The 25,379-nt window shown below is 42.1% G+C and overlaps 1 protein-coding gene across 1 annotated transcript in view; it reads left to right on the top strand.

Annotated features, from left to right (window-relative positions):
• The first annotated feature begins 13,747 nt into the window (after positions 1-13,747).
• LOC119965175 (peroxisome proliferator-activated receptor gamma coactivator 1-alpha-like) overlaps positions 13,748-25,379 on the top strand; it is a 169,517-nt gene continuing 157,885 nt past the window's right edge. Inside the window, exon 1 of the mRNA XM_038795572.1 lies at positions 13,748-13,902. Coding sequence (XP_038651500.1) covers positions 13,825-13,902 — 78 coding nt within the window. The 5' untranslated portion in view covers positions 13,748-13,824. The remainder of the gene's footprint in view (positions 13,903-25,379) is intronic.

The raw sequence follows: 25,379 nt of genomic DNA, 5'->3' as shown, positions 1-25,379 counted from the left end.
ATTCTGGTCAATTAGGGGTGGGTACCTCGATGGCTGGGCGGGTCCTAGTTGTTATTGTCCAAGGCACGTAGGCACTCACAAATAAGGCAAATAGGCGCCCCCGGGTCTACTGCTATGTTTCAATCTGTGTCCCATTGACCTTTAGCAGGTGCACGTTCCTGTGTAGGTCTGGTTTCTTCTGCACGATACACAGGGGCTGTGTATCGTCGGTGACCCAACCTGATCACATTCCCATTACCTTTTGTGGGTGGCCATTTTAGATGGCTGCACCATTTAGATAATAAGCTTTTTTTTTATTTTTCCTGCCAAAATGGACAATATCACATTTATCCAGATTATGCACCTTTTGCCAGATTTTTGCCCACTCACTTAACCTAGCAATGTCCCTTTGTAACCTCCGTAGGTTCTCTTCACAATTTACTTACCTGCCTATCTTTGTGTCATCAGCAAATGTAGCAACATGCCTTCGGTCCCTTCATCCAGGTAATTTATATAAATTGATGGTGACAGTCATATGATTACCTGCCTCCAACTGTCTTGCCATTGGTTAGCCAACATGTGTATACTCACAGTACACCTTCATTTTCTATATCAATTGGAAAGCGGTTCAACTCTTCAAATACCATATTTTACTATGTTATCATAGAATTTACAGTGCAGAGGAGGCCATTCGGCCCATCGAGTCTGCATCGACTCTTGCCAAGTGCTCCCCACTTAAGCCCACGCCTCCACCCTATCCCCTTTAACCCAGTAACCCCATCGAACCATTTTGGACACTGAGGGCTATTTAACATGGCCAATCCACCTAACCTGCACATCTTTGGACTGTGGGAGGAAACCGAAGCACCCGGAGGAAATCCATGCAGACACGGGGAGAACGTGCAGACTACGCACAGACAGACCCAAGCCGGAAATCGAACCTGGGACCCCGGATCTGTGAAGCAACTGTGCTAACCACTGTGCTACAGTGCTGCCCACAATGGGTGGTTTTTGCTAAATGGGCCAGATTTTGCTGTGGTCATTAACACTGTACTGCACTGAAATTGATAGCAAATTTGGGACCCTGCAGATATACAGAAGGTCAGCGAGTCCCTACTCCTCTATAGGGAGCACTGTAGAGGTTCCCACAGATTGCAACCTTCATTGCAATGATAACTTGATAAAAGCTTCCACTTCTGCACTGTTAGTTTCACTGTAAAAAGCCTTGAAAAAGTTACACCTTGTGAATGAGGTACAAGGCATTTGTAATGGCATACTAACTTCTTAATAACTGCTAAATACCCTAATTTAGCTTCTATTTGAATACAACCATACATTCATTTTGCTATCTGAAAAATTAAGTTAAAAATTATGGTGTTTGCTTTTAGTTTCCTGGTTTGCCCAGTGTGACTACTTGAACTGAATTGGCTACTTACGTTTTTGCTGATATCACCGCTGCTGCAGGACAAAACATCCCCTGATCTTGGTGCCAGATGTAAATTGCCATTGGGAAAGGGCATCTTCCTGCCACACAGATTGCTAGATGTGTGGGGATCACATATCGGGATCAGTGGCAAAAATGACACCCACCTGAAGCATGAACACTGTTTTTCATTCCACAGATGCTGCCTGCCTTGGTGAGTATTTCCCACATTTCCAGATTGTAATTCAGATTTCAGCATCTGTTTTGCTTTTGCTGATTAGAATTGCTCCAAGCTGACAACTTGGTGATGAAGATCTGGAACTAAGTCATTTTTGAGTTACTTGATATTTAAGTTGGATAGATGCACAATACCCCAGGTCAGTGATTGGCCAGTTTGACTTACTGACAAGGCAGCTGTTTGACTATGCTTCATACTGGTAAACTGCATGTTTATCCATTTCAATTCTAGCAGTACTGCTGTACTCTTACTAACTACTGTCTGAGTTCCCTTGAGTTTGCTATGGAGAGAATTTGTATCTTAATCAAGACATATGGAAACTTATATGATTAAGTAATAAAAACAGAAAATGTTGGGAAGGCTCAAAAGTTCAGGCAACGTCAGTGGGGAGAGAAACAAAATTGGATGCTTTTGATCAATGAACTTTGATCAGAACAGGGAAAAACAAATGAAAGAAGGGGAGGGTGAAAAAAAACCAAAAGTGAATGTCTGTGTGGTGAATGTAACTTAGTAATTCACACTGTATTTACCAATACCATTGTAAGCGCAGTAGTGTTATCCGACCACTAGGGGGAGTAGCTCTGGGAATGCTCAGGAGTTTGTACAGGGCTCCACCCTTGGCTCCGCCCACGACTCCTCCCCCTGGACTTGCTGTATAAATACCCTTGTCCAGAGCCAGCCTGCAGTTCATCGAGAGTTCAAAGGGTAACAGGCTGGCTCTGTAGTAAGTAGATTAAAAGCACTGTTCATATCTCAAAGCACGTGTCTAGTGAATTGATGGTTCCATCAGTCTGCAATAAGGTGAAAGATGAGATAGATTAAAGGAAACAACAGGTTTTTGGTGCAGGGCCAAAGGGTGCGGTAATAAGACCTGTAAAGATACAAAAGATGTGTTCAGAAGAGGTGTTGGGGGTAGAAAGATGAACAGCTACTATGTCTGAAAATGAAATACAGAGGAAAAAGGGAATAAAATTGAATCTTGAAAAGAAAGAGGCAGCAAAATGGGGCCAGTGAATACGACCTGCTATTGTTGAACTCCGTGTTGAGTCCAGGAGGCTTTAAAGTCCAAATCAAAATTTCCACTGAGCTTCATTGGAGAACTGTCGGCGGTCAGAGTTAGAGCAAAGTGAAGAATTAGAATGACAGGCAACAGAAACTCAGGATCATGTGGGAACTGAACAGAGGTGTTTGACAGAGCAGTCACTCCACCTGTGTTTGGTCTGATAATGCAGAACAAACATGCGATGTGAGCAGGGAATATAGTATATTTAGTTACAAATAGTACGCGTAAATCACTGTTTCATCTGAAAGGATTATTTAGGCCAGGGCCTTGGGTAAATTGAGGTTAATGGCAGATATACCATCTCCTGAGCTTGCATGGAAAGAGGGAGTGGTGACTGGGAATGTTTGTGGAGTGAACCGGGGGTGGCATATGGGGAGGGGAGGGGGCGGTTACATAGAATTTACAGTGCAGAATTTACAGTGCAGAAGGAGGCCATTTGGCCCATCGAGTCTGCACCGGCTCTTGGAAAGAGCACCCTACCCCCTACCCAAGGTCAACACCTCCACCCTATCCCCATAACTCAGTAACCCCACCCAACACTAAGGGCAATTTTGGACACTAAGGGCAATTTATCATGGCCAATCCACCTAACCCGCACATCTTTGGACTGTGGGAGGAAACCGGAACACCCGGAGGAAACCCACGCAGACACGGGGAGGATGTACAGACTCCACACAGACAGTGACCCAAGCCGGAATCGAACCTGGGACCCTGGAGCTGTGAAGCGATTGTGCTTTCCACAATGCTACCGTGCTGCCCTTGTTACAGAGACAATGTTCTTTTTGGACTGCTGAAAGGGAAGGGGAAGACATATTTGGTATTGACATCACACAGGAGGTGGCAGAAATGGCATAGGATAATCCTTTATATACGGAGGCTGGTGGAGTGGAAGGTAAGAGCCAAGGGGAAACCGATCATAGTTCTGGGAGGGAGGGTAAGGGATGGGAGCAGAAGTGCAGAAAATTGGATGGACCAGTTGAGGGCCCTCCAACCATAGCATCATCCAAACAGATGCAAAGGTGTTGGGGAAAACAGGATAATGGAATGGAGTAGTTACAGCAAGTAGAGTATGAGGAAGAAGATACAAATATAGGTGTGGGAATCAATGGGCTTGTAGTGAATATTTGTTGACTGCCAATCCCCAGAAATGGAGGTGGAGAAGCCGGGGAGGGAAGGGAAGAGTCAAAGATAGAACACATGGAGGTAAAATTGGAAGCAAAGTTGATGCAATTTTCCAGTTCAGGGCGAGAGCAGAAAATGGCATTGAGACAGTCATCAATGTATCAGAAAAGAGGTGAGGAAGGGGCATAGGTAGGACTGGAACAAGGAACGTTCCCTGTACTCAGCAAAATGGCAGACATAGCTCGGCCCCATGTGGGTACCCTTAGCAGCATCTTTTATTTTGAGGAAATTAGTGGAATTAAAGGAGAAGTTGTTCAACATTGAAATTAGTTTAAGGACAGCACGGTGGCACAGTGGTTAGCACTGCTGCCTCACAGCACCGAGGTCCCAGGTTCGATCCCGGCTATGGGTCACTGTCCCTGTGGAGTTTGCACATTCTCCCTGTGTTTGTGTGGGTTTCACCCTCATGTGCAGGGTAGGTGGATTGGCCACATAAATTGCCCCTTTATTGGAAAAATTGAATTGGGTGCTCTAAATTTTTTTTAAAATTGGAACGAGTTTAGCCAAGTGAAGGAGAGTGACAGTAGAAAGACACTGGTTGTCCTCCATTCAAGGTAGAAGTGGAGATTGCTCAGACCATCTGCTTTGGGCTGGAGGTTTAGAGAAATTGGACACACTTGTGGAACAGGAGAAAGTTAGGGACAGAAAGCCAGAAACTGTTAAAAGTGACAGAGGACATGGCAGGAATCACAAATAAAGGTGGGAAGAGATTAGATAAAAATAGAGTTGAGAGGAAGAAATTAGTTCAGTGGAGCAGAACACACTGAAACTGTAGACCTACCAGGGATGTCCTGTCTGTGGATCTTGTGAAGGAGGTAGAAGTGGGCTGTTCAGAGGAAACATGAGGCTGTAGAGGGAAGATTTGCAGAGGAGATGAGATCAGTGACAGAGCTGGAGATAATGGCTTGATGGTCACTTGTGAGGCCATGTTTTTGGGGGGGAGGTATGAAGATTTGTTGGAGAGTTGGCATTCAGCCTCTGCAAGATTGAGGTGAGTTCACCAAACAACACTGCCCTTGTCAGCAGCTTTAATGACCTGCTGAATATTTCTGGTATTTTCTGTTTTTTTGATTAATTTCAGATTTCCAGCATCCCCGGTATTTTACTTCTGTAAAAGTGATAAAGTGGTTTGGTTTGGAGACTCTTAATCATTGTGATGGGTTGCCACACCAACTGTCGAGCTCAGTTGGTGAAAGAAAAGGTTAGACAGTTGCAGTAATTCAGCACCTCATATTGTTCATATAATTGTGTTTTGCTTTAAGTTCCTCACATAACCAAAACAATGCCCATTGTGAACTATATTATGAAAACCACTCCCAACTGTTCACTTTTGGTTAATGATGATATTACACAAATATCTTATAATTTGAAAAACACTCCAAGTCATCATTCAATCTCTCAGAAAGTATTGGAAGGTTAGTAATCTAGTAAGGTTACATAAAAAACTTTGTGGATGTATATATTAAGCTCTATGTTGGATGCTCTCAAAAACCCTGTAATAGTACACAGACCAAGACTTAGAATTTATGCAGCTCACAGACAGTGTTAATATGAGTGCCTGCATATTCAGCCATATATTTTCCACTAGCTTCACTGCATTATGAAGTTACTAAAATGTTATTGTAATGATGTTATGGCTAGAATGAAATTGGAACGAGTTTAGCCAAGTGAAGGAGAGTGACAGTAGAAAGACACTGGTTGTCCTCCATTCAAGGTAGAAGTGGAGATTGCTCAGACCATCTGCTTTGGGCTGGAGGTTTAGAGAAATTGGACACACTTGTGGAACAGGAGAAAGTTAGGGACAGAAAGCCAGAAACTGTTAAAAGTGACAGAGGACATGGCAGGAATCACAAATAAAGGTGGGAAGAGATTAGATAAAAATAGAGTTGAGAGGAAGAAATTAGTTCAGTGGAGCAGAACACACTGAAACTGTAGACCTACCAGGGATGTCCTGTCTGTGGATCTTGTGAAGGAGGTAGAAGTGGGCTGTTCAGAGGAAACATGAGGCTGTAGAGGGAAGATTTGCAGAGGAGATGAGATCAGTGACAGAGCTGGAGATAATGGCTTGATGGTCACTTGTGAGGCCATGTTTTTGGGGGGGAGGTATGAAGATTTGTTGGAGAGTTGGCATTCAGCCTCTGCAAGATTGAGGTGAGTTCACCAAACAACACTGCCCTTGTCAGCAGCTTTAATGACCTGCTGAATATTTCTGGTATTTTCTGTTTTTTTGATTAATTTCAGATTTCCAGCATCCCCGGTATTTTACTTCTGTAAAAGTGATAAAGTGGTTTGGTTTGGAGACTCTTAATCATTGTGATGGGTTGCCACACCAACTGTCGAGCTCAGTTGGTGAAAGAAAAGGTTAGACAGTTGCAGTAATTCAGCACCTCATATTGTTCATATAATTGTGTTTTGCTTTAAGTTCCTCACATAACCAAAACAATGCCCATTGTGAACTATATTATGAAAACCACTCCCAACTGTTCACTTTTGGTTAATGATGATATTACACAAATATCTTATAATTTGAAAAACACTCCAAGTCATCATTCAATCTCTCAGAAAGTATTGGAAGGTTAGTAATCTAGTAAGGTTACATAAAAAACTTTGTGGATGTATATATTAAGCTCTATGTTGGATGCTCTCAAAAACCCTGTAATAGTACACAGACCAAGACTTAGAATTTATGCAGCTCACAGACAGTGTTAATATGAGTGCCTGCATATTCAGCCATATATTTTCCACTAGCTTCACTGCATTATGAAGTTACTAAAATGTTATTGTAATGATGTTATGGCTAGAATGAAATAGTTTTTCACTTCCTATTCCTATTCCCAAAACCTTTAACTTCCGTCAGTGTTCGCCTGTTCCCTTTTGTCTATTGATTTCTTCTCTAACTTAAAAATAAATTATAAACATTAAAACAATATTTCAATAAATTAAATTTATTAGAAGACCTGGAGTGAATGTTCTGATTTTACCACAGTCAGGCTGAGGCCTAAATTGGAGGATGGTTTGTTCACTGTATCACAGCAAGTTAACAGAAGTAATCTGACAGATAACGTACAAATTAAAAATATTATACAGCTTATTAGTAATGAAAGATTCAGATGCAATATTTTCAGATCTCTACAAAACTTGCATAACATACCATTATTTTTTTGTGAACTCCTGAAAACCCTTTTCTCTTCACCTGTTTACACGATTTTTAAAAAAATGTACCTAATTCTTTTTTTTCCAAGTGGGAGGCAATTTAGCATGGTCAATTCACTTACCCTGCACATCTTTTTGGGTTGTGGGGGTGAGACCCACGCTGACACGGAGAGAATGTGCAAACTCCACACGGACAGTGACCCAGGGCTGGTATCAAACCTGGGTCCTCGGCACCGTGAGGCACCAGTGCTAACTACTGTGCCACCGTGCCGCCTTCACATGATAAAATACTTTTGCTTCATCTACCATTGTGAATCTACAGTATCTTAAGATACAAGTAGCTTATAAGTGTATTATTTTTTCTGAGTTGTCATGATTCTAAATATATTTTTCATCTCATCAGAGTATTATAGTTGTCATTCAAGCTACCATTGCAGCTGCAGTGTCCAGGGTGATTTTTTTGTTTAAGGCCCTGACTGACATCTGAACAAATAATCATTTACTTGATCCAGGTTGGCTGATGTTGGTCATAGTGTCCTGCTGAAGTTAATACCGAAGACCCTGATAAACATTTCCTTTTGAAACATTCTCAGTACAATTATCAGCCTCTTCAGAAATGTGAAGAAAAATCTCTTTCCATAATTAACACTGTTGATTCAGACATTTAATTGCTGTCTTAAATTGTAAACAATACTTGAAACATTGTAGTGAATAGAATTTTGTTCTATCAAAACCACATCAAAGTTATTACTTGTAAATTTCCTGCTGATTTAACTTAGTTTGCTCTGGCTGTTGAATTCACAGGAGCTTGAACTAACGATTTCTTTGCCATTTGCTTGACGTGTGATGTGGGTTGTACTCCAAGTATTGGCTTGTATTTTGCAGTGTTATGATGGTGAAACTATCAGTGCTCACTGTCTTTATTCCACTGCAATAGACAGCAATTTGGAAGCCTGCATATAACGCAGTTAAACATGGAAATCTAGAAGTGCTGTCAGTGATTCAATGTTTCTCCATATGGTGCATTGCTAAGGCACCCAGAAGAATGCAATCAAGCAGAAATTTATCAAGTAAATAAAATTTTGCATTTAAACTTGCTGTAAAACTCTTGAAAGGATTGCAGTTAGTGGAATGAGATGTAATTGAGTTTGTAATGCTGTGCTAACTTCATGATTTATTTTACTGGTATGAGGGCAATGCTGGCTAGGCCATCATTTACTGTCCATCCCTAATTGCCATTGAGAAGGTTGTGGTGTGCTTCATTCTTACACCACTGCAGTCCAAGTGGAACATCCACAGTGCCATTAAGGAGGAAGTTCCAGGATTTTGACCTGTCACGATCCCAAACGAGAACCCAACTATTTTCAATTTGTAAAACTGAGGAAATGTTACTGTACCACATGAGTGATAATATTGAACAGATACATTTTATGTCAAAACAAACTTTAATTTTATCACAGAGTTAACCACATTAGCAACAAAGAAATAGCTTTACAGTTAATAGTTACAACAGTTCTTAAGTAAAAGAAGAAACCTTAACTTACTTCCTAAACCTGCTACTATATTCCAATTAAGCAAACCAATATATATTAAATACCACTCATGAATAAAGTTAACAATCAGGGTTTTATTTGCTTTTCTCTGTGAAGAATCTTTGGAGAGAGAACCTTTCAGGACCAAACTTAAATACCTCTGTTCAAATTAGAGTTCTGGGACCTACTGTCTCTTCTGACAGACCTGGCTCCTCCCAATAATTACATCATCTATACCCAAAGCATTAGGCATTCTTTTGCCTCTTCTTACAAGATTACCCTTGACTTGCTTAATCAGGACCAAGCACAATACCCATCATAAATTATCTACACCGCAGAGATCCTTCAATCCTAAACAATATTCCATTAGCTAACTATCTGTAAACAAGTTAATTGGTCTCAAGATCTATTAGCAGAACACTTCAGCTCCAAATCAATGAGTATCTCACTTTTATGACATCTTAATCACCGCTCTAGTAGTTATACTGTCTGTATGCATCTTAACCCAGGTTTTACATAATAAGAACATAAGAACTAGGAGCAGGAGTAGGCCATCTGGCCCCTCGAGCCTGCTCCGCCATTCAATGAGATCATGGCTGATCTTTTGTGGACTCAGCTCCACTTTCCGGCCAGAACACCATAACTCTTAATCCCTTTATTCTTCAAAAAACTATCTATCTTTACCTTAAAAACATGTAATGAAGGAGCCTCAACTGCTTCACTGGGCAAGGAATTCCATAGATTCACAACCCTTTGGGTGAAGAAGTTCCTCCTAAACTCAGTCCTAAATCTACTTCCCCTTATTTTGAGGCTATGTCCCCTAGTTCTGCTGTCACCCGCCAGTGGAAACAACCTGCCCGCATCTATCCTATCTATTCCCTTCATAATTTTAAATGTTTCTATAAGATCCCCCCTCATCCTTCTAAATTCCAACGAGTACAGTCCCAGTCTACTCAACCTCTCCTCATAATCCAACCCCTTCAGCTCTGGGATTAACCTAGTGAATCTCCTCTGCACACCCTCCAGCGCCAGTACGTCCTTTCTCAAGTAAGGAGACCAAAACTGAACACAATACTCCAGGTGTGGCCGCACTAACACCTTATACAATTGCAACATAACCTCCCTAGTCTTAAACTCCATCCCTCTAGCAATGAAGGACAAAATTCCATTTGCCTTCTTAATCACCTGTTGCACTTGTAAACCAACCTTCTGTGACTCATGCACTAGCACACCCAAGTCTCTCTGAACAGCGGCATGCTTTAATATTTTATCGTTTAAATAATAATCCCGTTTGCTGTTATTCCTACCAAAATGGATAACCTCACATTTGTCAACATTGTATTCCATCTGCCAGACCCTAGCCCATTAATAACATTACTGCAAAAAATATAAAGTATGATAATTTTTACATTCATCACAGGCACAGTAACAGTGAAGGAACAATGGTACATTTTCAATCAGGATGGTGAGTGGCTTGAAGGGGAACTTCCAGGTGCTGTTGTTCCCATGTATCTGCTCTCCATGCTGTTCTAGATCATTGGTTTGGAAGATGCTGTCTAAGGAGCCTTGGTGAGTTTCTGAAGTGCATCTTGTACATGGTTCACACTGCAGCCTTTGTGCGTTGGTGGTGAAGGGAGTGAGTGTGGATAGGCCGCCTCACAAGCGGGCTGCTTTGTCTTGGATAGCTTCTTGTGTGACGTTGGAGCTGCACTCATCCAGGCAAGTGGATTTATTCAGACAAATCAGACACATATCTTCACACTTCCGACTTAAAGATTGTTGGGCACTTTATGCAAATTAAAATTTAAAATGTGCATCTTGGCCATTCCTGGCCAGCGCAATAAGAATTAGAATTTAAAAACATTTTTTAAAAACAGCAGCTCAATAGCAGAGCATTCTCGAGGGGGTCAAATGGCCTATTCCTAAATAATATGTTTATGTGGAGGTAAATTTCTCTATTTTTATATAAAATTCCACATATTTTTAACTGTTTTTAGTGAGATAGTGTTTCCATGCATCTTCTGCCCTTGTCCTTCTAGGCAGTAAGAATTCAAAGGGTTGGAAAGTGCTGTTGAAGGAGTCTTTTTAGTGAGTTGCTGCAGTGCATCTTATGGATGCTGCACGCTGTTGCCACTGTGCATCAGTGGTGAAGTGAGTGAAAGTTGAAGGTGGTGGATGGGGTGCCAATCAAATGGCTGCTTTCCCTGGATACTTTTGAGCTTCTTGTTGGAGGTGGCCATTACCCTGCACTTGTGTGGCACAAATGTTACTTGCCACTTATCAGCCTGTTTGTTGTCCAGATCCTGCTACATCTGGACAAAGGCCTGTAACTTCCATGTTCCTCAGCATCAGATTTAGAGGGTACTCCAAATGTGCAGTGGGGAATGCCTCTCAGAAGTTCCCAGGTAAGGGTTTACCCAGCAATTGTCCAGAAGGGCTAACTTCTGGGAACCATCCAATAACACGATTTAAATCACTAACTTAAGATAGTTAGCCAGTTTTACATTTATTACTGTGTTACTTACTGTGAAAGGGTTAGGAAAAAAAGCACTTTTGATTTCAGAGTAACTATGTTAAGGACCCAGACTGCGCCCCACAAGGTATTCCCTCACATGAATGGGATTTTCCCACCCCTAACCTGACCATCCCGAACCCGCTGACCTGAATGACCCCCCCCCCCGCTGACCTGACCCCACACCCCTGACCCTCACACCCCATGTCCGACTCCCTTAGTCGATATCTGACTCCTCCACCAATATCTGACACCCCCCTTCGATGTCCCAATCTTCAAATCCCCCAGATGTTCATATTTCAACCCCCATGCCTAAATTTCTCCTCCCCCCTGTCATGGCAGCACCCCCACATCCTGTTCACTTACCTTCTCCCTTTCAATAGAACTTTTACCTAATCCTGCTTTACTGCAACTCGTGTCATAAAAAGGTGCCTCCTTCGCTCCACTCCTTTTACACTTCGCCACAGGAGCCAGGCTTTTTGAGTCTCACCCGGCCTGACTCAGGAAGGTCGGCTGAGGCATCTGCTTTCAAAATTAAGTGCAGGTAAGTCGATACGGGTTGGTAATGCGGTCCATCGTATTTGAAGAGTGCTGAAGTATTTGAATGGTGTTGAAGATTGGATTTATCCAACATCCAGTACTGAAGCTTTTGTTTTCCTTCCCAGCTCCAAGCTTCACTTGACAGTCTGAGATTAAGACAGTCTATTTGCAACATTGATGTCATATTTAATCCTGAAATTAGCTTCTAACCTTGTATTTGTGCCACTAAAACTGCCTTGTTATTTACCTTTGTAACATCGCTCGACACTGCCCCCCGCCCCCCCCCCCCCCCCTCACCCCTGCAATCTCAAATCATCCACTGCTTCATCTCTGACTCATGCCTTTGTTACCTCTCGTTTTGTCCATACCAATGTACCCCTGGCTGTTTTTGAGGTCATGCAAAACTCTGTTGCCATGTCTTAACTTGCAGCAAGTCCCGTTCTCCCATCACCTCTGTTTGCTGACCTTCATTGCTACTTGCTCTTCCAAATCTCAGCTGTGTTTTCAAATCTCTCCATGACCTTGCCCCTCCTTATCTCTGTAAATCCATAACCCTAATCCATAATCCTCTACATCCATAACCCTCTGAGATATCTGTGCTTCTTTAATTCTGCCCTCTTGTGCATTCTCAACTAAAATTGCTCTGCCACTGGTGGCTGTGCCTTTAATTTCCTGGGCCCAAAATTCTATAATCCCCTCCCTAATCCTCTCTACCCTGTTTTTTTTCCAGACACTTCTTAAAACCTATCTCTTTGACCAAGCTTTTGGGCATCTCACCTAATAATACCACCTTATCTAACTCAGTGCCATATGTTATTTTATAATTTTCCTGTGAAGCGTCTTGGGACATTTCATTGTGTTAATGGTACTATATAAATACACATTGTTGTTGTAGTAGTGCTTGTAATCATCAAATTGATTAGTTACATCTCTTATCTGGAGTGATTTAAAAAGATGAAAATGATACGTAAGGGGATCTGCATTATCTGTCAAACATACTCCAATAAAAGTAAAAGATGAGGTTTTTTGTACAATTTCTGCAAGTTTTCAATTTTGTTCTCCCCTGGTTGCCAATTACATAATCTGTAACAACTCCCCCCCCCCCCCCCCCCTCCACCCCATATGTACATTTTGACCCATCCAGCTCTCATAAAGATTCCTTTCAACTGGTGAAAATTGCATTGACAAATGGCTTGTCTAAGTATTGCAGACCCCTAGTGTGATAATCCTATTTTCCAATTCAGACTCTGAGATAATGAAAGCTGAAGTGCACAGATTGCAGTTCTTTGGAGCGGAGATTTCTGTTGTCACTCCTTTTCTCCTCCTCACATCGGACTTTCACACCCATTTCACCAACTTTGCCATTCTAAGCCTGGATCATAACAATAAAATACAACGTGGAAATGTGTAAAAGAGGGGTGTGTTTCCGTTCATTTGTTGAATGAATATTTGCACTTATTGATAGGCGCACCCTTCCACCATGCAATATAGATCTTGTAGGTGCTTTAAGCCAGCTGAGAGGATAAAGTCTAGCCTTTATTGGGAAAACCTTTTGCATGTCCAGGATGTATTTGATCTTTGACGGTTTCTGTAGTTGTATTTTCCTGTTTCCGTCGTTGTTTTTCTCTGGTTAAATCTATAGTCCACCTCTCTTGTATATCTGTGTGTGGTTGAGTATCATTGCACTGGCACGTTTTTTTCAATTTCGCCCTTTCAATATTTTTAATTTTTATCAGCTTTGGGGAGTTATTTTTTAATATAAAGAGGTATACATGCTGGTTTGTCTTCAGCCAATCCTGAAATGTACTTCCGAACTCAAGCTAGTCACAATGCGCTTGCCATTTATTTTAGTTGCAATGCACTGTCAGAACCAACATCGCCTATCACTCTCAGCTTTCTGAATGTCATTTAAAACCAAACTTGCAACTATACCGGGCCATCCTTCTGAGGCACGATGGCCAAAGCAAATCCCAGCTTGAGATAAAAAGTACACTGGAAAGGCAACAGTGCACACAGAGTGGTGCATTTACTTACACGCTGTCACCATCTGGTGTAGCGAGACGACATACCCAGGTGCAGTACCGATGTTGCCCACCGGCCTGCTTGGGGAGCAGCAGAGAGCTCACTCTGCCGGCTCCAGGGGAAGCACAGCGACCGTCACTCACTCTCTCTCACACACACACATATACACACAGCGAGAAGATGGCGGATTGCACGCTCATGGATGAGGACTTCTCTTTATTCGTCTTCAACTACCTGACAGAAAACGCAGAGTCTCAGGTAAGGAGGCGCGCTTTGCTTCCTCTGCCTTGCCCTAGCAAGCCGAGCTGGGAACTGTAGCTCGGGCATTTGGAGGTGCTATCTTTGGAGCGGCTCTCTCTCATCCCCCTCTCCGCAAAGTGCTGTCCGTGTTGGCGAGGGAGCGGAGGCAACCCGGCTTCACGTGCGGATCGCGTGCTCGGAGCTCGGGCGGCACCTGAGCTCGCGCTCCCGCTGCCTGGTTACCTGCTGGTTGCCGGGTTACAATTGTTACAAATCAAGTGTCATTGCCCGGGATCGCTTCACTCACTCACTCATTCATTCATTCCGGACACGTGGGTGCAGCAAGTTACAATCACCCCCCCCCCCCTTTCACTGTGCCACGATCGCATCCAAAGAGCGCCTGCGAAAAAAAAAGGGGATTGAACCCCCCAAAAAATCAACTTGTCCGATGCTATGCACGGTGTTTGAAGTCAAGTTCCTGAAGAATGAGGGGAAATAAAGATTTGCACCAGTTTCCTCTTTCACAGTTCTTGTGCAACTGGGCAAGAAACCCGTGCGAGAGCTTGCGTAACTCAGGGCATTACTCAACATTTAATGCACATGGAGTGGATCTCTCGGAGGGCAGATGATGGCAGCAAACTCCGGTTGGGACCACTTCAGAATGAGTGACATGTCAGAGCCGTCTCGTTATTTCTTGCCCAAACTCGCGCTGTTCGCCTCTGAAGGCGCGCTTTAACCCTGAATACTGTTTCCTTATACAGAATATCTGGCTGGCGGGCGGGACAAGTATCTGACTTTGCTGCTCCTGAAATATGCACGTAGTTAAGAACTTGGGCAGTTTCTTGTATATTGCAAATGCCTTTTTAAAAAAAATGTATCTGTACATGTATACCATTGCTGTGAGTGATTTGTTTTCTTGCATTTTAATCTGCAGTGAATCACCATGAACCCCCCCCCCCCCCGACAATCCAGATAAATGCTAATAGCCTAATAGCATTTAGCATCATGTTTGAATACGATATAGTGTACATTGCGTAAAAGGCTGCGAGCACGGGTTATGAAAGACTATTTGGTAATGTGTCACATGAGGACTTGCTGCACCGACCAGTGCTGACGTCTCTACCTCTACTACTGGGAAGCCAGAATGAACCCGATGGCACTGCATTTCTGGCACCTCTCGCTGTGCATCTCAAGTAGTGCGACCACTTAAAAGAGCTTACTTTGCAAACAAAAAGACAAAAACCTCCTGTTTTGATCCTAGAATGTCAACTGTTGTCACCGTCTGCGGTTACGCCAGACGATAGTGCCTGACCATTAAAGGTCATTCAATTAAAATGGTCCGTCCAACTTGGAAATGCGCTTTGTGGCTCTTCGCCAAGAGCGATGCCAAGTGCAGAATGAAAGCGAGAAATTCCATTGCGCATAATGTGAGAGTATTTTTGTTGACACGTTATAGCTTTTCCAATGTCTGGCCTGATTTATTTACGGTATTAGGATAGGATGTGCCAAAGCTCTTTAATGGATCACCTCAGTGTGACCCTTGACACTGCCATCTAGTGTTACAGATCTATTTTTGGTTGTGGTTGCATATGGGTTGTAACACCAGCTGAGGGAAGCAATAACAGTATCTGCAGTCATTTCAGTAAAACTGATATAGGTATATTAACAAATTCAAAAGTAAGAGTTCCATGATCAGGAATAGGCAGATAACATCCTTAACATTTTGGGGGGAAATCATGAAATTCCATCTAATAGATATGAACAAACTGAGAAATACTGCGCTATTAAGTAAAATATTGCATTCAGCGAGGAATTTTAATCATAGATCAATTACATATCAAATGGTTTCCTCAAGATCTGTTGGCAAAATGTTGAAAAATGAACTTTAGTCTGGACACCCTCTTGGAACAACTTGTTATTCATATATTTCCAGAGATCTAGAAACATCCGGTAGTAATACTAATATATAAAGCCCAGGTAAGAAGGCTGTATGTTGCTGAAGATACCTTTTCTATATTGGCTGGCTGAGTTCATGCTAATGGAAGTTCCCAGAAATATTACAAATGGATGCAAAACCTGGCATGAAAGCAGCTTCAGCAGAATCAATACACTGCCTCACAAATCAGATAATGATGTTCAAACAGCTAGTACGCAAGTTTTAACTTTTACCCCTTGACCTAGTTTGCTACTTTCATACATAGGACTTCGGGACAGGTCTGGCTTTCGGCCCTTCAAACTTGCACTACCATTCAATACGATCATGGCTGATCTTGTTGTGGACTTAACTCTACTTTCCTGTCTGCTCTCCAGAACCCCAACTCTCTTGTCTATCAAAAATCTGTCTAATTCAGCTGTGGATAAATTCACTGATCCAGCCTCCACAGCTCTCCAGAGAAGAGAATTTCACATCCTTATGACTCTCTCCCTCTCTCTCTTTCAAAAAATCTCATCTTCGTCTTAAAAGGGGGGTCTCTTATTCTTAAACTGTCCCCCTAGATCTAGTCTCCTCAAAAGTTGAAACATTCTCCTGATACCCATACTATCCAGTCCCTTTCGGATCTGATGTGTTACGATAAGATCATCTCTCATTCTTCTAAGCTCCAATGGATCCAGGCCCAACCTGTTTAACCTTTCTTCAAAAGATAAGCCCCTCATCCCTGGAATGAGTTACCTGAACCTCATATGAACAGTGTCTAATGCATTTATATCCTTTTTCAAATAAGTCGACCAAAACTACACAGTACTCCAGATGTGGTCTCACCAAGAGTCCTGCAGCTGAGTAAAACTTCCTACTATTATTTTCCATTCCCCATGCAATGAATGTCAATATTCCATTTGCTTTCATAGTCATTTACTAATATATCTGCACACCAACTTTTCATGATTCATTTACCAGGAAACCCAGGTCCCCCTGTTCCTCCAAGCTCTACAGTCTCTCACCATTTAAACAGTATACTGCCTTTCTATTTTTCCTGTCAAACTGGATAAGTTCACATTTTCGCACATTATATTCAATCTGCCAAATTTATGCCCACTTATTTAACTTATCTATATCCCTTTGTGGAAGCTTTACTCCTCTCCTACTTAAAATTCCCTTTCCTACTTATCTTGTTCTCATCGGCACATTTAGCTGCCATACGTTTAGTCCTTTCATCCAAGTCGTTGATATGGATTGTAAATAGTTGAGGCCCTAGCACTGATCTTTGTGGCAGTCCACTAGTTACAGCTTGCCAACCTGAAAAAGACCCATTTATCCCTAACCTCTGTTTCCTGTCAGCTAACCAATCCGTTATCCATGTTAATAAACCATATTGTAACTTTTGCTGTGACAAAGTTATCAAATGCCTTTTAGAATTCCAGGTACACCATGTCTACAAAGTTCCCCTTAATCCACCTTGCTTGTTTCTTCCTCAAAGAACTCAAATAAATTAGTTAAACATGATTTCCCTTTCACAAAACCATGTTGACGTGGCCTGATTATAACCCCCTTAATGGGCAGCACAGTGGCGCAGTTGTTAGCACTGCTGCCTCATGGCGATGAGGTCCCAGGTTCGATCCTGGCTCTAGGTCACTGTCTGTGTGGAGTTTACACGTTCTCCCCGTCTTTGCATGAGTTTCGCCCACACAATCCAAAAGATGGGCAGAGTAGGTGGTTTGGCCACGCTAAATTGCCCCTTAATTGGGAAAAAATGAATTGGATACTCTTTTTAAAAACATTTAAAAAAAATAACCTCCTTAATAATAGATTTGAGCAATTTCCCTATGAATTTCATATGGGCACACAACAGATATTACTCCAAAAAACCCAGATTGTATTCTGTGGCCCCACATTCTTTAAAAAAAGTTATTTAAATGCACATCTGCATCCCCTATGTGCTATGTTCACCTGCTGTCAGCTGACATCATGGAAAGTTTGAACAGGAGCCTGGAACTGCAAAGAGGCTATCAGATTGCTGAAGAAGAATGGGAAAAAATATAGAGGTTGAACCCTCTAACTGTCACACGCAGTGATTGTGAGAAGGTGCCATGATCTTCAGATTCAATGATTATAAGGGTATGTCTACCATGCTGTCATAGGAGGTCAGAATAACTTTATTTAGCATCACAATCCCTTCAGATTCACCCTTTGCTTACCAAGTGTCTTCCCTGGAGAATAAGACCCTTGTACGTAGACCGTGGTATAGCTTACACTTCTTTAAAAAAGAAGCTGCAATTTTGCTGCACTCATAAATCCAAGCTCTCACCACAATAAACGTAGATCATGTACATAGGACCAATATCCACCTGAGTGAAAAAACTATGCCAAGAGCTGGAAATATACCAGGCAGCCTCTGCCTTTGAGACTTTCCTCATGACATAAGGTATACTAACCTGAAAGGATGGATGAGATTGCATTAACACCCTTTTTTAAATCATTAAGTGGCCAGCCACCCAATTTCCTGGTGCGATAATATTGCAATGATCCCACGTTCATTGTTCTTGCACACCTTTGCCTCCAGAAGTACGCTAACTCCTCTCAGCCATTTATTCAATTGTGCAAAGTTCTGAGTATGAACATCTAACACCAAATTCGGTATATTGCCAGCCAGCTAATGTGAAATAACTAATAACTTTCCCTTTGTCATACCGTTAACAGTTTCAGATGTAAATGGGAGATATTTAATTCTTAGCTGGAAATTGGCAAAGAAGATTTATGTGAGGTGACCAATGGTGCAGTTAAAAAGAGCAAATTCGAGGGACGTTAAGTTGAGAGGTAGCAAAGTGGATGGGTTGGTACAAAATGCAAAGCTGTGAAGGCTCAGGCATCAGTAGAGAGAATATCTCCCGGAATTTAGACTCGATGCAACATAGGGGGCTTTTGAAGTAAGAGGGATGAGGCTTTGCAGAGATTTAGAAACAAGGATGAGGATTTTGATTTCAGTGTGCAGGAACAGAAAACCAATGGAAGTCACTAAGCATGATGAGTTTACAAAAGTTAATAGGAAGTTGGATTTGATGGTGAAGCTCTGAAGCACTCTTACTCGTATAAAGACCACTTTTTAAAAAACTCTGCACCAGTTTATTTGATACTCTTACCTCCAGGTTTATCAGAGAACACCTACACAGTTACTGCAATGTAAAGTAGATCCTCTCAAGACATGATTTAGCAGTCAACTCAGTATGTATGACCCGGTTGCATTACAACTACAATGGTAATATGTAGGCCTGGTGTTTGACAAAACATAATCCAAAAGATTTCCTCATTGAGGTCACTTGATTTGTGAAACAAAGTTGTCCATGTTGCTATTTAAAGCTGCATTAAATCACACTGAAGCTGGGTTGAGATGGAAAAGGATTAATAATTACAAGATGGCACCGGGTAGGTCCAACGTAAAAGTGACCTCTGATATCTTAATGATACAAATAGGAAATGCTAAGAAAGCTGTTCAGCTAAAGTATAAACCTGTATTACACTTCCTAACATGCACTGCTATAGAGTTGAATTGCTTCTCCACAGCCAGCAAGCTCTCTGCTTGCCCTACTTAATTTACCATAAAAGCAGAAACTGGATCAGTTGTTGGAAACACCAGTAGGGGGCCTAGGAACCATAACATTACACAAGGCTGATTAGACAATCTGGATCAAACATTGATCAAGAAGAAAAATATGTATGAAGAATGGGATTGTTACCAACTCTTACTTAATTGCACTAGTTTATAAATCATGATGGGTAATACAGTATCAGTATTCAACATTTAGACACTTTTTTTTAGTGTTAGTCTTTTATGTTTGTGCTGAAAGAAACAATCACCTTTGTTTTCCTTTTCTCCACAGATGTACTAACTTTTAAGTGTGTTTTTTGTCCATGAGTAAATTCTAACAGAGTGGCAGGTTGTTTTTTGATGTGACATCTGGGAGGAAAATCCCAGAGGTCTGCACCACAGACCAACAAAGCAAATGCTCTTACAGCTACTTCTGTGGAATTCAGGTGAAATGATCGAAGGCCAAGATGAAAAAGAATTGATTTGTTTGTCCAACCTTTTATATATCAACCTTCACTATAGATGGCTTTAATGTGAAGTACAGGAAGGGCATGTGACTATCAATGACTTTCTGGTTATCTCTGTGGAAAGTTTAATAGTTCAGTGTTGCAGTTAACTATTTGTTATCTCTACTGCTCGGTTGTGATAATGAATTTTCTGAAGTGCATACTGCCACTGTCTAGCTTTTATATGTCAGCTCAATCAAAACTCAACACACTTCTTGGTCCATGTTGCTAGATGGACGTGCATATAGACTAAGAATAGTTTCTATACTTGGATGGCAGCCTGCATGTGACACAATTGGATTAAGCATGTTGCAGTTGTGGACAAGTATTTGCAGATTTTGGAACGCAGTATCCTACTGTGGGTTTTTTCTAGGATAAATATTGAAATACATCTGAATGCTGCTGAACAACGGAAGTGAGGCAGGTAGCTCCATGCTCAATTTTAATTTGTTCAAAGGCTGTGAGCATCGCTGGCATTTGTTGCTTGCCTTTGAGAAGGTGACAGGGAACCACTTTCTTGAATAGCTGCAGTCCATTTGGTGCAGGTGCACCTGCAGTTAGGAAACGATTTCTGGGCAGCAGGGTGTCGCAGTGGTCAGCACTGCTGTCTCACGGCACCGAGAACCCAGGTTCAATCCCAGCCCCAGGTCACTGTCCGTGTGGAATTTGCCCATTCTCCCCATGTCTGCGAGGGTCTCGCCCCTCCCCACAACCCAAAGATATGCATTGGCCACACTATATTGGCCGCATTACATTGCCCCTTAATTGGAAAAAATAAACAAACATTTGACCCAGCAACAGCTTTGGAGCGACAGTATTTATATGGTCGCTCCAGTTCAATTTCTGGTCAATGGTAAACCCTTGAATGATGGGGGAATTCAGCAACGGTAATGCTGTTGGACTTCAAAGGAAGATAGTCAGATTCTCTCTTGGTGGAGATGGGCATTGCCTGACACTTGGTGGTGCAGATATTCCTTGTTTGTGCTGACTCGGGCAGTGATTTGAGACATTTGTTCTTTGCGAAAGGGAATAGCAATAGTTTGTTTAACAATTGCTGGTTTGTAACATGCCATTTTGTATGGAGACGTGGCTGGTCCAACATCTGATCAGGTGAGTCAGGTTTAAACATGAGGGAATCTGCTGCTATACTGGTTGCTTTGGGATTCTTCTTTTATTTCTTTTTAAAAATAAATTTAGAGTACCCAATTCCTTTTTTCCAAATGAATGGGCAATTTAGTGTGGCCAATTCAGGGGTAGCCTGCACATCGTTTTGGGTTGTGGGGGTGAGATCCACGCATGCAGAAGGAGACCTGCGGCCGGGATCAAACCTAGGTCCTAGTTTCCCAAGCCTTAAATGGAGATACTAGGGCAGATGACCAGAAGTCTGGGCACTGAGGTATGCCATAAGGGATGCCTTCAAAGAGGAGAGAAGCAATGAGATTTAGGGAAGGAATTTCAGGGCTTAAGGCATTTGGAGCTGAAGGGCACGCGTCATTAGTGGAACAATTCAAATTGGGAATCCTCAAGGTGCAAAATTGGAAGAGTTCTTTAAATATCTAGGAGGGTTACAGAGCTGGAAGATGTTAGAGATCAAAGAGTGAGGCCATGGAGAGACGTAAAAATAAAGATGGAATTTTTAAAATCAAGGCATTGCTTAACTGGGAGTAAGTTAACTAGAATAGGGGTGATGAATGAGTAAATGGGACTTGGTGTGAACATACGCTAGGATTGCAGCAATGCACCTGCGTTCACATTGTTTTGAATACTCTCGATTGTGCTGTGCAACAGATTTTAAATACCATATTCAGGTTGGGAAAGGCAGTTTGAAAACATCTTGGAGGAATTACTACATCAATACACTGATGGACAGATAGATTTCAAAGGTCAGAGAGATCATTGAATCCATAATGAATTTTCAAATGTTCTTGCAACGATTTAGAGTAATGCATAATGTATCAGGTAACATACTGCTTAACTCAATCAGAAGCACAAGTTGGGATAGTTACAGCGACTGCCAAGTGACCATTTGCTCAAGCATTGTAAGCCATTTTCTCTGTACGTTACATAAAAGGAAGTTCTATTGAAAACAATTGGGTCTCTGTGTTCTTCTCGGTGCACTGCCTGTAAAGAAGATTTCAAATGTTTTTGATACAAATCCCTGGAAGGACACAATTCAAATTTGTGCAGTGTGAAAAATGGAGAGTACTTTATCTTAATTTCACTGGTGTAGGCTGTGGCGAAGGCTGGGGGGAAAGGGAATTTGATGGCTGGTATTCAGTGTAATACTAGTGCAGGGATCTCCTGTGGCAGAGGCATCCGATCATCACAAAACTGACACTTTTACTCTGAGGATAGCTACAGGGAGTGGAAAAGCTGCAGCATCTTGATTGCTATTCAAGAATGGGATGAAGGCATATTGTTTGGGCATTCTCTTTAGTTGTTGCGCGTTTTCTAAATCTAATGAATTCCAAGATGTAATTGGTTCCGGCTTCTCTTGCAGTGCTATATTTATGCAAGTGTTGAAGTGACAGACAGGAACAGACCTACTGGTCCATCCACCTGTCCACATAGTTGCATCATAACAGATACAGGTCCCAATCCACCTGAGTCCACGTGCTCTTTTGAGGCAAGGAAAATAACACAAAAGCCTGGCTTTTTGGGGGAAGAAAAACAAGAATATTTGCCTCCACTCCCTTAGGCAATTGAAGCGAGTTCAGGAGATCATATTAGTCCTGATTTACATTATGAGCCACCTAATTACACAAGATGATCTTCACCTCTGTGGCCTTTTGGCTAAGATGAAGCATCTGGTCAAGCCCATGATTGTGCGCGATGCCTTTTCTTCTCAATGGCTTGTATGTCTCTCTCGTGGGGACCATGAATTGGATTCAATTTGAATTGGTTTTTGGAGCAAGCAAGGGGATGGATTAATGGCTTTCCATGTCAACTCTGCGCATTGGCTTTATAACATTAAGAAAGGAATACAATTTAAAAACAAATCCAGCTAATCAGCATTCCATGGATGAGCCAGCAACCCGTTCCACAGGTCCAACAAATAATCCCTGGGAAAAGAAAACCTGTCTAACATCCAACCTAATTCAATCCTTGTGTAACTCGAAGGCATGACACCTGGTCATTGCGGGCCTATTGAGTCCCTTCATTGTTTTATAAATCTTGATCAAATCACCCCTAACTGTAGCTTCTCTATGCAGGGTTTTTCAAAGTGCGGGTCATGGTGGGTATCGGGAGGGTCGCGAAGAGATTGGTTGCATCATTCCCATGGTGGCCCCGATCTCGGGAAAAGCTCCAAATGACTGCTACTGGCTTTTACATTGAGAATATTGGCCACTGCCACCTTTTAAATTAAAATAAATTAGGCTATGTGGAGTCGTCTGGCTGGACATAGCAGCAGAGAGCAGATTACGCACCTGCATGCACAGTTGACGTCAAGTGCCCTCCAGTTATGTGTTTTTGACACCAGATCACAGAGAAGTGTTGCTTCCATTTTCCAGCTGCTGGCAAGCAAGGCAAGTGAACTGTGAAGGTGAATTTTTCCTTTAAAGTAAGAGACGGCCAGAGACTCAAATAGGCAGTTTACCTATTGGACAGGGTCTCGCAAGAGAATCTGCTTGGAGAGAGCTGCTCAAGCGAGTCCACGGCAGGACACAGCAGTGCTAATGTTAGCTCTGTACAGAACTCCAGGGCCCCTGGTTAACAGCCGACAAGAAACTTGGGAGCAAAGCATTATAAAACTGATTTCTTGAGGTCTAGTTTTGTCAACTGTATCAATGCAAAGCCCGGGTGTGTTAAATGCAAGGAAGTACTGGCTAATGAGAGGAGGTGTTTGAGATTTTCAAAGTGAAGTGGCGGGTGAAAAATTATTTTTGAGGTTGAGACCCCAGAGTCAGTTATTAACGTAGAGCTGACTCCAAATTAAAAGACTACAACTGCTGTAGCTGACCTACAATACATTAAAAACACATCAAAAGCCCATGAGGTTGCCAGCGTCTGGTGTAGCATCTCGCAGGACTATCCAGTGCAGAGTAAAACAAACATTTTGTTGCTATTGCCCTTCCCAATGACCTACATATGCAAGTTGGATTTTCCGTTTGAAAAAAAGGAAGACTGCACAAAGGAACGGATTGGAGTCTGCACCTGATATGCGCACTAGCCTCTGCTCCTTTTGAACCTGATTCAAGTGGGTCGCAAAGGTCAGCCTGCCTGGGTTGCGGAGGTCGGCTGGCTGGCACCAGTGGGTCATGGGAGAAAAAGTTTGAAAAAGCCTGCTCTGAAGTATAGTGAACCAGCTAATTGAGTTTATTTAGGTCACTAAAATGATTTTAGGAGGGGGCATGATTAGCATGGTTAGAATAATGGCAACAAGATGACTTTGATCCCTGCTCTGGCCCTGCTTCCTCACCCTGTAGTAAAAAAACTGGTTCATTGACTCTTCATAATTGAGGTTGCCACCTGAAAAAGAAGGGGCTGGATTCTCCGTCCTGCCGCGCCACATTTTGCCTCGACCCGCCGGCGGGATTCTCCATTACATCAGCTGGTCACTGAGATTTCTCATTGTGGGGCAGCCCCGCGCTATCGGGAAACCCCCAGGCGCCGGCAAAATGGAGCATCCCGCCAGCGGAGAATCCCACCCCAGGTGTTTTAACTAATACAGGCATTGTATCAGAAAAATGGCATGATATGCACCTGCTGCTTGAAAATAGAAATATAATTTACCCTGTGCAGGCAGATTTTAGAAGTAGTGGGAGTCCATTTTGCTTCCTCAAATGCTCTGCTGATGATTTGCTGTAACACGAGTTTGAAAAGGATTAAAATAGACTGACTTGCAATTTCTTACAAAAGCAGTTGAATGTATTAAATAGTGAATATTATGTGGAAGAGCAGAACCTTGTTTCCCCATATTACCCAGTTTCACAGTCGATTCAGAGATTGCAACAGTGCTGTCTAGTTTGCTTTTGGCATTCAGTACAGTGGACATGTTGTGGTATGAACATGAGAATGACAACTCCTTAGTCTGGGAAGTCTAATTCAGCTGTGTTGCACAAGTGTTTTGTATACAGTTTGATCATGTGCCATTCTAGTCTGGAGACCACACTGATTCCATATATGTTCTGGCAGACCGAGGAATCCTAAATATCTTCAAAACATTCTTTCCACAGTTCTTATCTCCATTTTTGGTTGTTCTTCTCAACCATGGCTTTGTTAAACCCATGCTTGACTATTCAAGTAGAACATGTTGTTGTTCCTCGTTTCTTTTATATTGCATATCAATTTCAATTTAACTGCAATTTTATTAAATATGTAAAACTGTTTTCCCCAAATGTCTTTAATAGCATGAAGCCAAGAATATGGTGCAGCAAAGTGCATTGGAAGTGACTATTGCTAATTCTGTGTTTAAAAGTAACAATTTACAGTTTCTAGGTCCCGCTAGTGCTGCTGTGTAGCTTGC

Source organism: Scyliorhinus canicula, chromosome 4 (assembly GCF_902713615.1).
Source record: "Scyliorhinus canicula chromosome 4, sScyCan1.1, whole genome shotgun sequence".
NCBI classification, from domain to species: Eukaryota; Metazoa; Chordata; class Chondrichthyes; order Carcharhiniformes; family Scyliorhinidae; genus Scyliorhinus; species Scyliorhinus canicula.
The sequence above is the reverse complement of the archived record's forward strand: the minus strand, read 5'-3'. Positions and strand labels throughout refer to the sequence as shown.